Source organism: Oncorhynchus kisutch, linkage group LG21 (assembly GCF_002021735.2).
Source record: "Oncorhynchus kisutch isolate 150728-3 linkage group LG21, Okis_V2, whole genome shotgun sequence".
Lineage (NCBI taxonomy): Eukaryota > Metazoa > Chordata > Actinopteri > Salmoniformes > Salmonidae > Oncorhynchus > Oncorhynchus kisutch.
In genome coordinates, this window is record NC_034194.2 from 20,666,336 (window position 1) to 20,687,587 (window position 21,252).

At 40.9% G+C, this 21,252-nt stretch overlaps 3 protein-coding genes across 6 annotated transcripts; 2 read left to right on the forward strand and 1 right to left on the reverse strand.

The window, feature by feature from the left end:
- Positions 1 to 22: 22 nt before the first annotated feature.
- Positions 23 to 6,200, forward strand: slc25a27 (solute carrier family 25 member 27). Of its 2 annotated transcripts, XM_020455034.2 has the most exons (9): positions 23 to 351; positions 3,495 to 3,674; positions 3,781 to 3,862; positions 4,344 to 4,466; positions 4,666 to 4,778; positions 4,863 to 4,947; positions 5,053 to 5,145; positions 5,345 to 5,447; positions 5,547 to 6,200. In XM_020455034.2, exons 1-9 carry the CDS (start codon positions 264 to 266, stop codon positions 5,616 to 5,618), a joined length of 939 nt encoding a protein of 312 aa, XP_020310623.1. In that variant the 5' UTR covers positions 23 to 263; the 3' UTR covers positions 5,619 to 6,200. The 2 variants fall into 2 exon arrangements, with proteins under 2 accessions (XP_020310623.1, XP_020310625.1); XM_020455036.2 differs by lacking the exon at positions 5,345 to 5,447 and having other exon boundaries at positions 76 to 351.
- A 352-nt stretch (positions 6,201 to 6,552) lies between these two features.
- On the reverse strand, positions 6,553 to 15,610 carry LOC109866502 (uncharacterized). Of its 3 annotated transcripts, XM_031800218.1 has the most exons (8): positions 15,524 to 15,560; positions 14,633 to 14,696; positions 9,564 to 9,604; positions 9,436 to 9,454; positions 8,904 to 9,329; positions 8,504 to 8,635; positions 7,966 to 8,198; positions 6,560 to 7,808 (listed from the first exon to the last, which is right to left on the reverse strand). In XM_031800218.1, the coding sequence occupies exons 4-8, from the start codon at positions 9,444 to 9,446 to the stop codon at positions 7,684 to 7,686; spliced, it is 927 nt and encodes a 308-aa protein (XP_031656078.1). In that variant the 5' UTR covers positions 9,447 to 9,454; positions 9,564 to 9,604; positions 14,633 to 14,696; positions 15,524 to 15,560; the 3' UTR covers positions 6,560 to 7,683. The 3 variants fall into 3 exon arrangements, with proteins under 3 accessions (XP_020310785.2, XP_031656079.1, XP_031656078.1); XM_020455196.2 differs by lacking the exon at positions 14,633 to 14,696 and having other exon boundaries at positions 6,553 to 7,808; positions 15,524 to 15,597; XM_031800219.1 differs by lacking the exons at positions 9,564 to 9,604; positions 14,633 to 14,696 and having other exon boundaries at positions 6,555 to 7,808; positions 15,524 to 15,610.
- A 4,247-nt stretch (positions 15,611 to 19,857) lies between these two features.
- LOC109866518 (putative peptidyl-tRNA hydrolase PTRHD1) lies at positions 19,858 to 21,165 on the forward strand. The gene is made up of 2 exons (XM_020455228.2): positions 19,858 to 20,137; positions 20,574 to 21,165. The coding sequence occupies exons 1-2, from the start codon at positions 19,928 to 19,930 to the stop codon at positions 20,742 to 20,744; spliced, it is 381 nt and encodes a 126-aa protein (XP_020310817.1). The 5' UTR covers positions 19,858 to 19,927; the 3' UTR covers positions 20,745 to 21,165.
- The last annotated feature ends 87 nt before the right edge of the window (positions 21,166 to 21,252 follow it).

The window sequence follows — 21,252 nt, forward strand, 5'->3', positions numbered from 1 at the left end:
ATAAATTATCTTCGCATGAACTACATTTCCTGTTCTCTGGTTAAAGGTCGTTGTCCTGAAGAAGAGCAAAGTATACATTTAATCGAGCATCATGTCATCTTTGCACGTGTCGTTGTTTAAACGGTGCACAGCGTTCGGTATAAATAAGAATAACTCTAATGATCATTACTTGTCTTTTTTTTAATAATGTCTAGGGAGCTACTTTCAAACGGAATAGCAAAGTAATCGCGAACTGCTAGGCTGACTTGCATAAGGATTACAAAATGGAAGAAGACAAGTCAGGGGTCCCCCAGTGGCCTCGGGTTTCAAAGTTCATCTTGTCAGCATGTGCAGCTACTGTTGCTGAAATGGGTAGGCCAATACGTTCTGCACAATATTTTTTCCAGCTTCTTTTAGGGTACTGGTCATTGTCGAATTAATTCAATGTCAATTCTACAATTTATTTACCATATTTTTTCATTTTTTATTTCACCTTTATTTAAGTGATTACAATTGAGCAATTTACACTGGAGTGATATATGTGCAGATGAGGATGTGCAAAAGAGCAGAAAAACCAAAACAAATAGGTAGTTGGTTGGATGGATGGATGGATAGGCTATTTACAGATGGGCTGTGTACAACTGCAGCGATCGATAAGCTGCTCTGACAGCTGACGCTTAAAGTTAGTAAGGGAGATATAAGTCTCCAACTTCAGTGATTTTTGCAATTCGTTCCAGTCATTGGCAGCAGAGAACTGGAAGGGAAAGCGGCCAAAGGAGGTGTTGGCTTTGGGGATGACCAGTTGCTGCGGGGGTGCAGAGCTGTTGGCCAGGGTTGGGGTAGCCAGGTGGGTACGAAATGCTTATTGAAATTCTCAATTATCGTGGATTTATCAGTGGTGACAGTGTTTCCTAGTCTCAGTGCAGTGGGCAGCTGGTAGGTGGTACTCTTATTCTCCATGGACTTTTCAGTGTCCCAAAACTTATTGGAATTAGTGCTGCAGGATGCAAATTTCTGTTTGAAAAAGCTAGCCTTTGCTTTCCTAACTGACTGAGTATATTGGTTCCTGACTTCCCTGAAAAGTTGCATATCGCGGGGACTATTCAAAGCTATTGCAGTACGCCACAGGGTGTTTTTGTGCTGGTCCAGGGCAGTCAAGTCTGGAGTGAACCAAGGGCTATATCTGTTCATAGTTCTACATTTTTTGAAAGGGCCATGCTTATTTAAGATGGTGAGGAAAGCACTTTTAAAGAACAACCAGGCATCCTCTACTGACTTTATGAGGTCAATATCCTTCCAGGATTACCGGGCCAGGTAGATTAGAAAGGCCTGCTCACAGAAGTGTTTTAGGGATCATTTGACATTGATTAGGGGTGGTCGTTTGACCACGGACACAGGCAATGAGGCAGTGATCACTGAGACAGCAGAGGTGTATTTAGATGGCAAATTGGTCAGGATGATATCTATGAGGGTGCCCATGTTTACGGATTTGGGGTTGTACCTGGTGGGTTCCTTTATAATTTGTGTGAGATTGAGGCCATCTAGCTTAGATTGTAGGATGACCAGGATGTTAAGCATATCCTAATTTAGGTCACCTAGCAGTACGAACTCTGACGATAGATGGGCGGGGCGATTAATTCACATATGGTGTCCAGGGCACAGATGAGGGGGGTCAATAACAAGTGGCAACAGTGAAGGACTTACAGTGCCTTGCGAAAGTATTCGGCCCCCTTGAACTTTGCGACCTTTTGCCACATTTCAGGCTTCAAACATAAAGATATAAAACTGTATTTTTTTGTGAAGAATCAACAACAAGTGGGACACAATCATGAAGTGGAACGACATTTATTGGATATTTCAAACTTTTTTAACAAATCAAAAACTGAAAAATTGGGCGTGCAAAATTATTCAGCCCCCTTAAGTTAATACTTTGTAGCGCCACCTTTTGCTGCGATTACAGCTGTAAGTCGCTTGGGGTATGTCTCTATCAGTTTTGCACATCGAGAGACTGAAATGTTTTCCCATTCCTCCTTGCAAAACAGCTCGAGCTCAGTGAGGTTGGATGGAGAGCATTTGTGAACAGCAGTTTTCAGTTCTTTCCACAGATTCTCGATTGGATTCAGGTCTGGACTTTGACTTGGCCATTCTAACACCTGGATATGTTTACTTTTGAACCATTCCATTGTAGATTTTGCTTTATGTTTTGGATCATTGTCTTGTTGGAAGACAAATCTCCATCCCAGTCTCAGGTCTTTTGCAGACTCCATCAGGTTTTCTTCCAGAATGCTCCTGTATTTGACTCCATCCATCTTCCCATCAATTTTAACCATCTTCCCTGTCCCTGCTGAAGAAAAGCAGGCCCAAACCATGATGCTGCCACCACCATGTTTGACAGTGGGGATGGTGTGTTTAGGGTGATGAGCTGTGTTGCTTTTACGCCAAACATAACGTTTTGCATTGTTGCCAAAAAGTTCAATTTTTGTTTCATCTGACCAGAGCACCTTCTTCCACATGTTTGGTGTGTCTCCCAGGTGGCTTGTGGCAAACTTTAAACAACACTTTTTATGGATATCTTTAAGAAATGGCTTTCTTCTTGCCACTCTTCCATAAAGGCCAGATTTGTGCAATATACGACTGATTGTTGTCCTATGGACAGAGTCTCCCACCTCAGCTGTAGATCTCTGCAGTTCATCCAGAGTGATCATGGGCCTCTTGGCTGCATCTCTGATCAGTCTTCTCCTTGTATGAGCTGAAAGTTTAGAGGGACGGCCAGGTCTTGGTAGATTTGCAGTGGTCTGATACTCCTTCCATTTCAATATTATCGCTTGCACAGTGCTCCTTGGGATGTTTAAAGCTTGGGAAATCTTTTTGTATCCAAATCCGGCTTTAAACTTCTTCACAACAGTATCTCGGACCTGCCTGGTGTGTTCCTTGTTCTTCATGATGCTCTCTGCGCTTTTAACGGACCTCTGAGACTATCACAGTGCAGGTGCATTTATACGGAGACTTGATACACACAGGTGGATTGTATTATTCATCATTAGTCATTTAGGTCAACATTGGATCATTCAGAGATCCTCACTGAACTTCTGGAGAGAGTTTGCTGCACTGAAAGTAAAGGGGCTGAATAATTTTGCACGCCCAATTTTTCAGTTTTTGATTTGTTAAAAAGTTTGAAATATCCAATAAATGTCGTTCTACTTCATGATTGTGTCCCACTTGTTGTTGATTCTTCACAAAAAAATACAATTTTATATCTTTATGTTTGAAGCCTGAAATGTGGCAAAAGGTCGCAAAGTTCAAGGGGGCCGAATACTTTCGCAAGGCACTGTATTTCTGGAGAGATGGATCTTTAAAAGTAGAAGCTCGAACTGTTTGGGCATAGACCTGGATAGTATGACAGAACTCTGCAGGCTCTCTCTACAGTAGATTGCAATATATTTTGCTGAATGTTTTACATTACACAGAACAGTGTCACTGTGATCAACTCAAAGTTGTCTCAATATCGGTTCCAGTGACATTCCCCCTGGACCTGACCAAGACCAGGCTTCAGATCCAGGGTGAAGTGGCCCTCAGACAGCACGGTTCTCAGGCGGCCTACAGAGGGATGCTGGGCACTGCCCTGGGGATTGTACGTGAGGAGGGTCCCCTTAAACTGTGGCAGGGGGCCACACCAGCTGTGTACAGACATATAGGTAACCTACACCAGACTGATCTCACTACTTACATACATGGTGGTTTGTTGATAAGGGCTAGTTACCCACATCTTCCCTGCATAAACCCCTGCTGTACTTTTGCTAGTCTACTCAGGAGTGCGGATGGTGGCCTATGAGCAGCTCCGAGATGTCCTTGGCAGGTCTGAAGATGATCACTTCCCCCTCTGGTGAGAGAAAAGCACAGTGGTGGAGCTGACCTCTACTCCTCAATACTAAACTATAACCACAGTTCATTTAAAGCATTGCATTTCCCCCTTCTCAACAGCACAAAGACTGGATGTCTATTGCTCTGGATGTCTCCATGCTTAGCTTAGTGTATGCATTCATGGTAGTCCCAAGCCACTGCATTTATGAGGAGCAGACTGAACTAGGCTCAGACCCCTACCTATATGTACTTAGCTACCTCAATCACCTGGTACCCCTGCACATTGACTCGGTACTGGTTCTCCCTGTACATAGCCATGTTACTTTTATTCGTTATTGTTATTCACTGTGTAGTTATTCCTCTTCACTATTTATATAGGACCTGTAGGACTATGTATATGTACACCAGTGGTTTACGAAGCATGTGACAAATACAATTTTATTTGGGCCTCTCTGCCAGTGTCCACCCAGCTAGGCCACTGTGATCACTCTTTTCACCAACAGGAAAGCAGCGATCGGGGGCATGCTGGCTGGGGCTGTGGGTCAGTTCATGGCCAGCCCCACCGACCTGGTCAAGGTGCAGATGCAGATGGAGGGGAGACGGAGGCTGGAGGGCAAGCCACCCCGGTGAGAGAGTGTGTTTAACCCGTTTTCAGTCTTTAGCCATCCTTCAACCTAAACTGCATCTCGGTTTGTACTTCCTATTTTAACTCGTATGTAATTTAGTTATAAGATAATAATCACCCATTAGATACAGTATCATGTGAGAGAGAAATTTCCTCCCCCCCCCAAAAAAAGTGGACTCATCTGGCTTCTTTTGAGACAGGGTTCATGGAGTGTACCATGCTTTCCTGAAGATTGTCTCTGAGGGGGGGATCCGGGCGCTGTGGGCAGGGTGGGTCCCCAACGTACAGAGGGCTGCTCTGGTCAATCTAGGAGGTATAGTTGAGTGAATACAGGCACACGTGAAAATGTACTGTCTGTAATGTGTATAGGGATTTAATTATTCTCAAATTTAATTAGATCTCACAACATATGATACTGTCAAGCACTTTCTACTGAGAAATACCTCGCTACAAGACACCAGCCTTTGCCATGGGTTAGCAAGGTAAAGTATAACACAGAGATTTAATGATAACTCAAAATGTATATCTAAATACTTCAGAGAATATATTTTCAAACTCAAGTTCTGAAATCCTTTTTCTCCATCCAGCACATGTTCTGGTCTGGTTGCTGCTACCATGGGAACACCAGCAGATGTCATCAAAACCAGAATAATGAACCAGCCCAGAGGTCCAAATGGCAGGTTAGTCAGCCAATCAGAGAACAGTAATCATTCCTTGATAGTGATGCTGTACTATATGCTTAGGATGTCATTTATAGCTTATTCTAGCAACAGGTGAACATCCAAAATGTAACAGATAAAGCCTTAACATTACAGGTTTTATAATGCTGACAGACCAATAAACAAAAGTACCTAATAGGCTACACACATTTTTCCACAGGGGCATATTGTATAAGTCTTCCATTGACTGCCTGATCCAATCTGTCAAGGGGGAAGGGTTCATATCTCTGTACAAAGGCTTTCTCCCTACTTGGATGAGAATGGTACATTTACTCTGTCTCATATTATAATGCTTTTAACCTTTGACCGTGACAGTGTACAATACATTCACACTGCCCTTGTTGTCTCTCTGGTACTTGCAGGCTCCCTGGTCCATGACGTTTTGGCTCTCATTCGAACAAATACGAAAGACAATGGGTATCAGCTCGTTCTGAAACCTGGACTGTCCGCCAGACAGGTTGGCTTGTAGGTTAAGAGTGTTGGGCCTGTAACTGAAAGGTCGCTGGTTCGAATCCCTGAGCCGACAAGATGAAAAATGTGTCGGTGTGCCCTTGACCAAGACACCTAACCCTAATTACTCCTGTATGTCGATATGGATAAGAGCGTCTGCTAAATGACTACAATGTAATGGACTGATCACATTCATTAATCTACTTGTTTGAGGTGCTGCACTTGGTGCTACAGTGCCATTATACACAACATGCAAAACTGTGCCATGGTAGTGATGCTTGTTAGCTACGTTGTCATTTGTCACAGAGACCAGTCAGTTGACTTACTATGATACAACGTGTTCAACCAATGTCTCAGGTGTGATTACTGGTTCTACTGGTTAAATGTTATAACAAACTCTTAACATGTTTCATGTCATTAACTTTGAACACTAACATTATAAAAGCTATATGCTTCATTGTGTTGGGTAAGAAGCATAAAGACACATTTATATATATATCAAACACAAGGTTTTAACTGTGGCCACTGCTGACCGTAAGTGAATTAAATACTATGAAAATAACCAATTCAAGACATTTACAGAGCTTTCTTATGTTCACTACCAGTAAATAACTAGTAGCTTTGACCTTTTTCCTTTTATAGGACTGTCCTGTGTGATGACAAACTCTTCATCGGTTATTTGTTTAGTGAATATTTCTTCAATGTAATTTATCCTAATGGTCTATTACTTTTTAGTCTTTATATAAGTCTGATAATGTTAATGAAAGTTATTTTGGAATTTTGATAGATGCAATGTTTAGGTTAGGTCTGGAATTATATTAAGTTGCGATCGGATGTCTTACAGATCTCATACTTACGTATTGTGCTTAGTGAACCTGGATGTGCCTCGTGTGTAAAATCAAGGAGAAAGTATCCCTGTTGTTGATCAATCAATCAAATTTATTTATAAAGCAGTTTTTACATATGCAATTGTCAGACCCCAAACAGCAAAGCATAAGCAAGAGCACAGTGGCTAGGAAAAACTCCCTAAAAGGAAGAAACCTAGAGAGGAACCAGGCTGAGAGGGGTTGCCAGTCCTCTTCTGGCTGTACCGCATAGAGATTTCCAATACTTCAAGACCCCGTGTTCGGTCTGATAGCTTTTAACAAAGACACGGTAAGTAAAGAAATAAACATTTGTTGGTGTAGCGGCTAAAGGGGGCAGGTCGGTCCAGTGGAGGCAGCACAACCAGGTGGACTTGGTCAGCAGGGGTTCCATAGGACTGGGATCAGGTGGACTTGGTCAGCAGGGGTTCCATAGGACTGGGATCAGCAGCACAACCAAGTGGGCTCAGGCAATGAATGTCTGGGTGTATTCAGGCCAGGGTGCCCTCAGCCACATTCCTCTGCGTTTTCCACTTCCACAGGGGAGACACAGAAAGATAAAACAGACATTTACAAGTCATTTATGACAACACATATTTTGTTAAATCAGGGGTCGGTCTTCCATAATTCTTCACTCATAAGCAGTAGTAGACTACATGAAAAATTATTTCATAAAAAGAAAAACATAACTTGGTAGGAATGCAGTCAAGTTGCACAAAGGAAAGGGTCTCTGATCCCTACCACACATTAACAGTTGATTCACCTGTGGCGGGAAAGTGGTATGTTTACATCTCGTACAGGCTACATGTTTGTGTGTAAGTTAGCTGTGTTGTTACCATCCCTGCAGCCTAGTCTACAATTAAACAAAAGCCTAAGAGTGATAAAAATGCCCTGTGGCTTTGAATGTCAAATGTCATGATGATTTAATCTATTGCTCTCCGTGATGCTGAATCTCAGCTAGTATCCTAATTGTGCTTGGCAAGGGCTTATCAATTTCTTCCCTCCTAACACTCGTTTTTTTGCGATGGCTCTTACAGTCACCGACCCATGTGTTAAACAGATTATTTTTAAATATTTCATTCTAATGCCAAATCCCCCTTAAAACAAGCCTATGATGACAGTGGAAAGCAAAAAACAACTGCAGTTACACTATAGTTAGGAACAGACCTTGGGGGGAAGCATCCTCTCATTGCTGCTGACAGGTCGGCAGGGTGGAGATGGTTGTTTCTTCCACCGGCAAACTGAATGGGGATAGGGATGTTGATCGGCGGGTGTTGACTGTTACAACCACTGGCAGGAGGAGGTCATTTACTGTAAAAGAATGGAGTAGCATATTATTGTTTAGGGGCATTTGCCAAATCATAATTGCAGTTAGGAATTGAATCACTTAAGACAATATAGGATGACTTCATAACTGAAGATTCCAGTGGCAACATAGAACTGTTTTCAGTTCTTGGTTATACCTCACCTTGCTCTGATTCTTGCACTTGTTTCTCTGGATATGCACTGTTCACATTCACGTAGGCAGCGAGGAAAACAACGTATTTCTTCCTTTCTATCTCCATGTTGAAGTCCTGGAATTGGGGCGTTCCTGAGTTATCGTACAGCATCCATCGCCCTCCTTCTTGTTTAACACACAGCACCATGTGTTTGATCTCTGCTGTGATCAATCCCAGCAAAAGGAACTGAAGCTCGTACTTCCTATTAGGAGTAGAAATTCAATCAGAATGGACATAAGACAAAACAGAAGCTGTATTGGGGTTGGCATTGGGTTATGCCCAATGTTAACTTTTATGCATTTCCATAACCTCACTGAAACTAACCTTAACCTAACTCTCATTCCTAAACCGGTCAAATATCCACTTCCAAATATTTTACCTCAGTATTGGATCACAGCCTTCAATCTCCTAATTTTCTGCATTCTATATGCACCATACTGGTAGTGACACCAAACATAGCCTACAAGTTAAACCTTAAAAGCATTATGCAGTTCAACCTAACAGTACCTTGAAAAATCATCTGTGATGACATAAGGAGGAATAAATCCGTTTCCCATTCGGCCAAGCATATTCACCAGGATGAGTTTAGGGTCCAATACGGTGTCCAGGATGTAAACGTGACCATATATCTTAAAATTGCTTTCACAATACACAGAAAGAGAAACACGACAGGATGGACAGAGAAAATCAAATAACAGTTTCAAAAATCAGAATGTCATTGGCATCTTAACAAAATGTGTCTTTCATGTTTATATTTCATATGGTATTTGCACACACCTATAAAGTATAGTGATTTCTTAGAACTGTAAAATAAATGTAATCCGATAAAGTAGAGAATGAATAATTAAATAGAACCTGCTTGTTTATAACAATGAAATAGAAAAGGTAGTCAATGATGACTTATTACCTCAGTGTTCCATTGTAAATGCAAGCTGAGGGGCTCATATTGTGATCGTTGTTGTCGTCTTCATATTTGACAATTGTCAGGTCATTGAAATTTGGTAGGAAGTCTTCGACATAGCCTCTACAATCTAGACATTCGTTTTGGGAAAAGTATAGCTTTCTTCCAACACGCAGATCTAAGTTAATAAGCCAAAGACCCATTGCCTCGTTAAACATTTTGTTATCGAGAAAGGTTATGACTGCACCGACTGTGTTGTCTGTCATAAGATAATCTTTGATTTTGCTAAATCTTGTTGCTGTTATATGTATTCCGGCCAATAGACTGCTCAGAACACAGGTGTTTTGGAAAAGGAGTCCGACAAATGTTCCTCCTGGCAACATGTAAGGGCTCTCCTCTCCTCTGATTAGCTTCTCCGAGTCTTGGTGAGACCTGGAAAGACATTCAGGCAAATAAATGAAGTTGTCGCCAAACAAAAACACATTTGTTGTGTGTCAACTTTGTAGTGTAGTTTATTTTATTTTCACCAGACCCTTACCCTCGAGGCATGTTCCGAGCTGCATCCACAAAGAAGAAAATGAGAAGGTAAATTAGTGTTATACCAAATAATGAAACCGTTATCAAATCTATATGATATTTTTGACATATTGTTCTATTTTCACTTACCCAATTTGACATAGTAGCTATATATAGTCTTAAGGCCAGGTCTGTAGGTGAAACACAAAACATTCTAAAATGTATTCAATATATATATGTAATGTATTTACATTAAGATATAATGGGATCATAGCTATATTCAATACAATTCCTCATGGTTGGTGTCTTGACAGATTTGTCCCAAATCGTGTGACATAAAACATTACTTTTCTGTCCTTGCATTTATGGAAGTGCAAGCTGTCCAGTGGCGACCAGTCATTCAGGGCAGGTAGGGCAGAGACCCACCTGTTTTGAGCCCCACACTTTTTAGGTCAAATAACATTTTCAAAATAGTATGTACAATTGAAGTCGGAAGTTTACATACACTTAGGTTGGAGTAATTAAAACTTGTTTTTCAACCACTCCACAAATTTCTTGTTAACAAACTATAGTTTTGGCAAGTCGGTTAAGACATCTACTTTGTGCATGACACTAGTAATTTTTCCAACAATTGTTTACAGACAGATTATTTTACTTCTAATTCACTGTATCACAATTCCAGTGGGTCAGAAGTTTACATACACTAAGTTGACTGTGCCTTTTAAACAGCTTGGAAACTTCCTGAAAATGATGTCATGGCTTTAGAAGCTTCTGATAGGCTAATTGACATAATTTGAGTCAATTGGAGGTGTACCTGTGGATGTATTTCAAGGCCTACCTTCAAACTCAGTGCCTCGTTGCTTGACATCATGGGAAAATCAAAAGAAATCAGCCAAGACCTCAGAAAAAAAGTGTAGACCTCCACAAGTCTGGTTTATCCTTGGGAGCAATTTGCACATTCATCTGTACAAACAATAGTATGCAAGTATAAACACCATGGGACCACGCAGACGTCATACCTCTTAGGAGGGAGACGCGTTCTGTCTCCTAGAGATGAACGTACTTTGGTGCGAAAATGCAAATCAATCCCAGAACAACAGCAAAGGACCTTGTGAAGATGCTGGAGGAAACAGGTACAAAAGTATCTATATCCACAGTTAAACGAGTCCTATATCGACATAACCTGAAAGGCCACTCAGCAAGGAAGAAGCCACTGATACAAAACCGCCATAAAAAAGCCAGACTACAGTTTGCAACTGCACATGGGGACAAAGATCGTACTTTTTGGAAAAATGTCTTCTGGTCTGATGAAACAAAAATAGAACTGTTTGTCCATAATGACCATCTTTATGTTAGGAGGAAAAAGGGGGAGGCTTGCAAGCCGAAGAACACCATCCCAATCGTGAAGCACGGGGGTGGCAGCATCATGTTGTGGGGGTGCTTTGCTGCGGGAGGGACTATTATGTGGATATATTGAAGCAACATCTCATGACATCAGTCAGGACGTTAAAGCTTGGTTGCAAATGGGTCTTCCAAATGGACAATGACCCCAAGCATACTTCCAATGTTGTGGCAAAATGGCTTAAGGACAACAAAGTCAAGGTATTGGAGTGGCCATCACAAAGCCCTGACCTCAATCCTATAGAAGATTTGTGGTCAGAACTGAAAAAGCGTGTGCGAGCAAGGAGGCCTACAAACCTGACTTAGTTACACCAGCTCTGTCAGGAGGAATGGGCCAAAATTCACCCAACTTATTGTGGGAAGCTTGTGGAAGGTTACCCAAAACGTTTAACCCAAGTTGAGTGTATGTAAACTTCTGACCCACTGTGAATGTGATGAAATAAATAAAAGCTTAAATAAATCATTCTCTCTACTATTATTCTGGCATTTCGCATTCTTAAAATAAAGTGGTGATCCTAACTGACCTAAGACAGGGAATTTTTTACTGGGATTAAATGTCAGGAATTGTGAAAAACTGAGTTTAAATGTATTTGGCTAAGGTGTATGTAAACTTCCGACTTCAACTGTATATACTACTCTCTACTCTACTCTCTCTCAAAAAAAAACACAATGGAAATAAGTCCCAGACTTTATTGTGTGTTATCCTCCATGATTTTATTCATGTGCATGTATGGCTTTTAAGTGTGTGCTTGTTTTTTAAAAAGGTCGAATTAATAAACAAAAACTAAACTCTTCACAGAACAGTGCAAACTGTCTCGAACCAGAATAGAAAGAGGAGTGGGAGGCCCCGGTGCACAACTGAGCAAGAGGACAAGTATATTAGAGTGCCTAGTTTGAGAAACAAACGCCTCACACGTCCTCAACTGACAGCTTCATTAAATAGTACCCGCAAAACACCCGTCTCAACGTCAACAGCGAAGAGGCGACTCCGGGATGCTGGCCCTGTAAGAATCAAATACCCCTAGCAAATTTATGTTTATCATTTATTATTGTCTGTTTGATTTACAGCAGGGCCTCATTAGATTTAACAAAGAAAGCATCAAGGTAATGAGTTCATGTTTTCATATGTCTTTGTGCCTCGGATTTGATACCGAGTCTACTTTACGCAATTGTGTAGAATAGACTATTGAGCAACACTCAACGCTATTCATATGAATTATTCTGGAAATAATGACAACAGGTTACATAGCCTATTGGTCTTATTCACAATATGATCTGTTAATAAAACAACAGTACAAATGCATTTTGTTTTCCATGTTAGACCTGCAATTTTAAACAATACAAGGGGCTTGAAGTTGCCTCCTTGAACTTGAATTTACAGCTCAGAAATATTGGAATAAGCCTACCTTGAAAATCAGACATTTCCTCTGTTTGGTGGTTGAAAAGTTATTGTAGCCATTTTATAAGTTTACCTGCTCCCTTATAATTATCTGTCATTTCATTTTTGATCAGGTTTTGTAAGAGACGTGGCCACTTTTGTTTGTTTCCCACCCCTTTAATTGAATGGTGTTGCGCTACTCTGCTGTGTTAAAACCATGTGCGGTTATTACATCTAATGTTGGATTCAATTTGGCTTTCCATACAAATCCTTCCATTAAAAAAGGGACCTGGTTTTTGGTCACTTTATCATTATAAAAACAGCGATGATGAGATTCAAATGGTGAGATGAATTCTACCACTGTGCATGGTTTTATTATGTGTGCCTGCGTCGGCCACATAGGCTACAGAAAAAGTGCCATGCATGAATCCAATCTATTGAGTTAGAAGCAATGTCCACATTATTCTCACATATTGTTATGTAAAAACAATTTGAATATCAATGCATTAGCAAGTCCTGAAAAATGCTTTATTCTTAAAGTGGCAACGGCCTACTTTTATTGATTTATTTGTACACTTTTTGCCGGCTTTTTTTGGGGTGGGGGGGTTCTATATTAGGCCTTACATGTAAAATTATAGACATTATACAATTGTATAACATTGAAAATTACAATTAAGCGCTTGCAAAAGTCCCTGAAAGTCCTTGAATGTGACTTGCCAGTGTCTGTATGAACCCTTCTTAAAGGATGTATAGTCCTAGACCTATGTTGTTGTATAGCTGGAGTTATGGGTCAATTTGCATATATTCCTTTTTATTCTTAGAAGGCTACACATGTGAAACTGCATTAACATCCTTTTTAGTTTTGTTTTAAACCAATTTTGAAATGTTGATCCCAATGTCACACATTGGCCCCATTATTTATAGAAAAACCCACTTGTAGAATCTATGCCAAGGCGCATTGAAGCTATTGTGGCAGCTGGTGGTGGCCCAATGCCCTATGAAGACGCTTAATGTTGGTGTTTTCTTTATCAAATCAAATCAATTTATATAGCCCTTCGTACATCAGCTGATATCTCAAAGTGCTGTACAGAAACCCAGCCTAAAACCCCAAACAGCAAGCAATGCAGGTGTAGAAGCACGGTGGCTAGGAAAAACTCCCTAGAAAGGCCAAAGCCTATGAAGAAACTTAGAGAGGAACCAGGCTATGTGGGGTGGCCAGTCCTCTTCTGGCTGTGCCGGGTGGAGATCATAACAGAACATGTCGGCAGTTACATGTTACTACACGGAAAAGGGAACAGCTGGATAGGGAAAACGGGCTTGAGTCGCTCAAAAGGGAATATAACTTTGTGTATAAAGTTTGGGATAACACAATGTCATGTGTACAACATCTAAAGACTTGCATCACCATACTGAGAGATTTGCCGTTTATAAAAGGACATATTTGGTTATTTTTGGAGCCGTTGTTCATGTTTATCCAGTGCACCCATACTATACAATGAGGATAAAGAAGTGAAGTTTGGGTAAGTTTCTCATGTGGAATCACAAAAAAAGGTGTCTGGACCATTCTACAACATAGAGATTTGGATGTAAAAAATAAAACATCTCCTTTGATACTTGGTGAAAGCACCGTTGGCAGCCCTTACAGCTGTGCATTTTCTTAAATAAGATTCTACAACTCTTAAGGCATCATATATCCATTGTTTTTGTCAAATTTGCTCAAGCTCAGTAAATTTGGTTAGGAATCATTAATGGACAGTAGTGTATGGAATTGTCCCGCTGAAAAACAAAACTGTATCCCAGGGTTAGGTTTTCAAAAGACAGGTGGGTTTCTGCTCCTTTCGTATAAATGTTTTATCCTGATTCAAATGTATTTATAAAGCCCTTTTTACATCAGCAGATGTCACAAAGTGCTTATACAGAAACCCAGGCTAAAACCCCAAGCAGCAAGCAATGCAGATGTAGAAGCACGGTGGCTAGTCACTGATAAACTCCCCAGTCCTTGCTGGTGGCAAGCTTACCCATAACATGATGCTGCCACCATAATACTTGCAAATACAGAGGGTTTCACTTACGGTATGGCACGGTATGGTAGTCGCCATACCCTAGCTCAACAATTTAAAATGGGCTACTAAAATCATTCCAATCTCGATTAAAATATGTATATTTTTTAACAGGGTCTTTCTTCTTTTCGCTTTCTCATATAGGCCACTAATGTGGAGTGAATGCAATGTTGTTGATCCTCTGTATTTTCAAGTATTGTGGTGGCAGCATCATGTTATGGGTATGCTTGTCATTGGCAAGTTCAGGATCAAAATAAATATGAAAGGAGAAAGGCCAATTAAAAAAGTTAGAGGAAAACCTTCCGTAACCTTGTGAAAACCCTGGGATAGAGGTGTATTTTTAGGTGGGAGAATTACACATTTGAATTCCAAAGACACACCAGAATGGCTTTCCAAGAGGTGTTGAGTGTTTCTGAATGGTCCACTCTCAGTCCGGATTTAAATCTGCTTGAAAATCAGAGAGAAGGTTTGAATATTGCTGTCCATCAATGATTCCTACTTAATGAGCAATTTTCACAAAAACTATGGCTATTATGTTGCCCTAACAGTTGCTCAATACATCTTCATGTTTTATTACTTTCTGTTTAACATTGAAAATATGCAGTAGGTTGTATAGATTGGTAGGAAAAAATCGAATGTAATCCCTTTTTAGATTCAATTTTAAGGCAGCAAAATGTGAAGACTGCAAGGGTGTGTAGACTTTAACTAGCTAGTCACTGTAAATGAATGCTATGTTGTCATACATATTTTGTGGTAAAGAACAGGAAATGAAAGAGGTTGAAGAGGATACTTTAGCTTCTCTGCTATTTACCCCTAACATGTATTACTCGCTCATCTTCAAAAGGAAATTAATCAAGGCGTCTGCCTTCCAATCTGTTGACTTTCTAGTATTTCCCTAGTCTTCCAATGAGTTTGAGCTGCTTTATATAGCCAGAGGCCAAAATCAGATTTCAATGTTCATGTTTAAACTTGTTTTAATAACAAGTGAGTAAATAGCAGAGAGGCTAGTATTGTCTTCAATCGCTTTCATTTCCTGTAGTTTACCACCATTCACACTGATAATGGCTTTTGGCGCAAAAACAAAATGCTACATTATTTCTTTTTTTTCAACGGTGTGCAGCTCTCAATGTCTTCCTGTATTATATACCACAATATGTATAATAGCTTAACTTCCTGTAAGGTGGTGTCTGTCTACTGGATTATTTTACAGGTCTATCATAATCTAGACAATATTATAAAGGATCATTTAGTTTAAAAGAGCTATAAAGTACCTTGGTTCAGATAACGCCATCTTCTCTTCTCTTGTCAAGTGTTTCAAAATGGACACGCACATCACTTAAATAGCTTCCTGCATTTGCATGATATCAACTGAGTGGTTGACTTCTCATGATGTCACCATCATGTTTACAGTTGCTCCTTGCCTATATGTTTAAATTAATATTCTCTTTGAAGGGCATATAATACATTTACAAAAGTAATAGTAATGTTGAACGTTTACATAATTAAGCAACAAGGCCAGAGGAGGTGTGGTATATAGCCAATATACCATGGCTAATGGCTGTTACACACAACACAACGCAGAGTGCCTGGATACAGCCCTTAGTCATGGTATATTAGCCACATACCACAAACCCCCGAGGTACCTTATTGCTATTATAAACTGGTTGCCAACGTAATTAGAATAGTAAAAAGAAATGTATTTTCATACCCGTGGTATACGATCTGATATACCACGGATGTCAGCCAATCAGCATTCAGAGGTCGAACCACCCAGTTTACAATAGTGCACAGGCTATTCTGATTATCAATTTTTTTTTAAATGGCACTAACACTAGTGAGAAATGGAGAAGAATAAGGTCACAGATCTCTTTGTGCTTTAGAAGTTGCCGAAAGAGCGCAAAGAGATCTAGTACAAGGACTATAGTGTACTTACCTGTAGCCTGATTCATAGACTGTTCTCTCTACTACCACATGGCAAGCGGTACCGGAGTGCCAAGTCTAGGACAAAAAGGCTTCTCAACAGTTTTTACCCCCAAGCCATAAGACTCTTGAACAGGTATTCCGGGTAGCCATTTGATTATCTGCATTATGTGCCCCCCCCAACCCCTCTTTCGCTGCTGCTACTCTCTGTTTATCTTATATGCATAGTCACTTTAACTATATATTCATGCACATACTACCTCAATTGGCCCGACCAACCAGTGCTCCGCACATTGGCTAACCGGGCTATCTGCATTGTGTCCCGCCACCCACCAACCCCTCTTTTACACTACTGCTGCTGCTCTCTGTTCATCATATATGCATAGTCACTTTAACTATATCAACATGTACATACTACCTCAATCAGCCCGACTAACCGGTGTCTGTATGTAGCCTCGCTACTGTATATAGCCTCTCTACTGTATGTAGCGTCACTACTGTATGTAGCCTCGCTACTGTATGTAGCCTCGCTACTGTATATAGCCTCTCTACTGTATGTAGCGTCACTACTGTATGTAGCCTCGCTACTGTATGTAGCCTCGCTACTGTTTTTCACCGTTGTTTTTATTTCTTTGCTTGCCTATTGTTCACCTAATACCTTTTTTGCACTATTGGTAAGTAAGCATTTCACTGTAAGGTCTACTACACCTGTTGTATTCAACACATGTGACAAATAAACTTTGATTTGATTTGATTTATAGAAGAGCTGAGCTAAGACTGAGATTTGGACAACAGCCTATCCTCCAGGTTCTCTTGCACAGTATAATCTGTCCATGGGTCTACACAATGTGGCTTAAATCTTTGTGGGGGAAAAAATAAAATGTGGGATGCATGCCAGCAAAGCCATTACACAACACTAAACAATACATTAATTACATTATAATGGTGACAAACGGTGCCCACAAACTGTTAGGGCCTACATAAAACTGTCCCAAAAGCAGTCCCAACATCTTACCACTACTACACCTGGGTATCAGCGGAGCCTTGTCTGGCAGCAAAAACAGTTCATTCAGCCTCATTTACTGCCTTAAAAAAACATAGCTGATATGGCTGACTTGCTTAAACAAATGTGGTTTTTAATGACAATTGAGATGTACAAACTATGGCATAAGGGGACGACAAGCGGATAAGAGGCCATCCGTAATATCGATTAAGACAATAATGAGCGAGCTAGGATGGACGTTGTCAACATAACTATTTGTTTAGCACTTTTGAAATGTACAGCGACAAAATTCAGAATATGGGCCATTCTTACAGTGTTCTCCCAGTACACCAAGTAAGAACCGTAGGATAAATAAAGGGGGCATTTAAGCAGACAATGAAAGCTCTTGCAATATTCAATGATTACATTTCTCTAAAACAGGTTATAGGCTAAATGTGCACCACCAAGTCAGAACAGTAGGCGAAAGAGGTGAAAATAGACCAAATTATTAGGGTGAGGTGTAACGGATGTGAAATGGTTAGCTAGTTAGCGGTGTTTGCGCTAAACAGCATTTCAATCAGTGACGTCACTTGCTCTGAGACCTTGAAGTAGTAGTTCCCCTTGCTCTGCAAGGGCCGCGGCATTTGTGGAGCGATGGGTAACGATGCTTCGTGGGTGACTGTTGTTGATGTGTGCAGAGGGTTCCTGGTTCGCGCCCGGGTATGGGCGAGGGGACGGTCTAAAAATTATACTGTTACAGAGGCACATGGGCTACTAACAGCTTACTACACAACATACACTTAGTATTACTTTCTTAGCTACAGTATACATATATCCCTTGAATATTACATAATTTATGCAGCAGCATACAATACATTTTTGGACTCATCTTGTTGTACTGTGCTCACCTGAACAGGAAGGTGGCACGGCGGTCCTTCATGGGCAAATTTTGTCATCAAAGTTTGGAGTTCTCTGGATTTATGGTGCTTTCAAAACAACTGGGAACTCAGAAAAAAACAAGGTAAAATCATGATGACGTCATTGATCTGGAGGATAGGCTGTTGTTCAAATCTCAGTCTTAGCTCAGCTCTTGTATGAATCAAATCAAAGTTTATTTGTCACTTGCATTGAATACAACAGGTGTAGTAGACCTTACAGTGAAATGCTTACTTACAGGCTCTAACCAGGTCGGAGCTCTAGAAAGAGGCCAGATTTACAATTCCCAGTCTGAGCTCGTTTATTTTATCTCTGGCCAATGACCTTGAGCCTTCTTGGATGGGCACTTCTAATTTAACTCTATGGGAGCACCCAAGGGGCTAGAATTGTGTAGCTGTACTCTTAGACTTGGCGGTGACGTAGTGTCCCCATGAGTGACAGAAAACTGAGCCAATCACGGCACAACGCTCTGTATTTCCTGCTGGTGAAACACCTGCATTTTGGGGCTGCATTACTCAAGAAAACAAAAAAGAGACCATGTTTGTATGCAGCTTTATTAACTCAATTATATATATATATATTACATTGTTTGCAAAATGATATGTGACACGTATTAATGCCAAAATAACATGCAAAACAGGCAACCTAAAAAACAGGCATGCTAAAAATGTGGGGCTCAAAATAGGTGGCCTGCCCTGAATGACAGGTCACCATTGTCTAGAAGTAAAATAGGGAGAGATGGGGTCACTCACTACACTTTCAACTGGCAAAATCTGTATGGTAGGACATGACATAATTGGTACATTTCTTCTTCTTTTTTTTCTTTTTTTTTAAACTGTGGGTTTGGTTATATGTGGTATCGTATCCCTATTAGATAAGGACCCCAATTGGACCCATGAAGACGCATGGGTCCAATTAACACAGTCGGCTCCAGTACCTGCTCCTGAGACAGGCAAACCACACTGATCATTGTGAATAACACCGGTTTGCCTTAAGTTCCCAATTCCAGTGTTTCTGAATGGTCCAGTCTCAGTCCGGTTTTAAATCTGCTTGAAAATCAGGCATTGTTACTGAGAGTAAATTAATCTGAGAAGTAACTATAAAAGGGAATCACAGGAGAGATGGAACCGGTAACAAATCTGGAGCAAAAGCACACCATCTGAAATACTTTGTAGCCTACTGTAATCAATGAACCTATTGAATGTACACTGTCATGGGTGGTGTACATTTGACTTCCCTTGTGAAATTATATATTTCAACCACAAGGGGATATACATGTACCTACACAGAAGATAAACAAAGCATCATTTCCAGCACAGGCAGCAAGAACTTTAGCTAAAGATTTGTTTAACTAAACCAAGATAGACCACTGCATGTCGATTCAAATGGCAACAAATTAGTCATAGTGAACAGAACAAGCAAGGAGGTGGGCAGGGCCAAGTACGATCTTGCGAGATTCTATTGGCGCGTTCTAGCACACATTTGCATTATTCCGTTAGGAAACGCCTACTCTTAAGTGTACGTGTGCAACAACTCAATTCGCCTTTGCACTCCTTCTAAGCAAAGGGTAACGTATACAAAACATAGTCCACTCTGCTCGTAACAGATTGTAGTTTTGGGAACAGAAAACTGTATTGGGATCAAATGTTTAATCGATGAGAAAATGTGCAAAAATCGATTTTTCGTTCCCTCGTCTCCCACTGCCGGCCCCTGGGCTTCCTCTCACTACCATATTTGGCTAAGCGGATGCCTCAGATTTATACATCCGTTAAATATCTGTCTCGTTGTTCTATCTGTACAGTAGCTGCCTCCGGTCCTCTACCATTACCGACCAAAGATGGCGGCGTCAGGAACCGCAGCCCCCCGTCGTCTTGTCCAGTATGTTGTGGTCCGGTCAGACCTGGTCCATACGTTGGCCTGGCCATTAGGGGCGGTTATAACGCAAGCCTGTCATGCTGCCATCGCTGCCATTCATCTGAACTACAACGACCCAGACACGCAGGAGTACTTGGCAGAACTGGACAGCATGCACAAAGTCGTCCTTCAGGTAGCTGGGAATGGGGTACTATTATTAGCTTGCAAGTTAATCAATATTATACTGCTAATAGTGAACTAAATCGATATGCCTGTGTTTTGCGCGAACGTGGGCAAAACAAGTTTCCTACTGACTTTGCCCATGCGCTCATATCAAGCTGCATAAAAATAGCCTCTCAATACAAAATCATTTTTTGTAAAGTAAATATTTATACGTAAAGTTTCGTTATGTAAAGTAAATACTGTAGGATGGAATAATTATGCAGTGAATGATAATGTGATTTTTGAGAAAATAAACTAATGCTTGTGAGCTTCAACACCTACATTGCTTGCTGTTTGGGGTTTTAGGCTGGGTGTCTGTACAGCACTTTGAGATATCAGCTGATGTACGAAGGGCTATATAAATACATTTGATTTGATCTCCCTCTTCTCCTTCATCTTTTGGTCAGGCTGTGGACCAGGCCTCCCTCTCCAGCCTGTCTGAGACGCTGACAGAGGAGGGGATCGCCCACAAGCTGTGGATTGAGCAGCCAGAGAACGTCCCCACCTGCCTGGCCCTGAAGCCTTACCCCAAAGACATTGTACATCCTCTGCTGCACAAGTTCAAGCTGTTCAAATGACACAGAGGGACAAAGAGAGACCCCTGCTGTAACATGCATTTGGTGAATGGAGTCTGGACCATGGCTCCACACCAGTCAGTTAATTTGGTGGTCTTTTTTTTGGTTGACCTGTGCATCTTGGTGATGCTGAAGGGGGAAGAACCAGCACTCAGTGTCCGTGCTCCAACTTCACAAGGAAGAATCCCACTCTGATAAGCAGTGTCAGTGTTTGTCTTCCTACAGTAACAAGGAGACATCACTCACTGAGTGAAGACTGCCATAAAACGGCATTTAAAGAGTGAATGTCGGTCCACCTAATTTGATGTGGCCATGTATCTTGTGATTCAATTAAATGGTGAATGGTTATGCAAGGTATTTTCCAGCCACCGATGGTTGGAGTCTGTTTACAAACATACAAGATGCATTAAACATGGTCAACTAATTTGGTCTTCTTGTATTATTCGGTACTTTACAATACACAGAATACAGCCCTTACAATAAACTGAGGTTGAAAGAGGTAATGCAACTA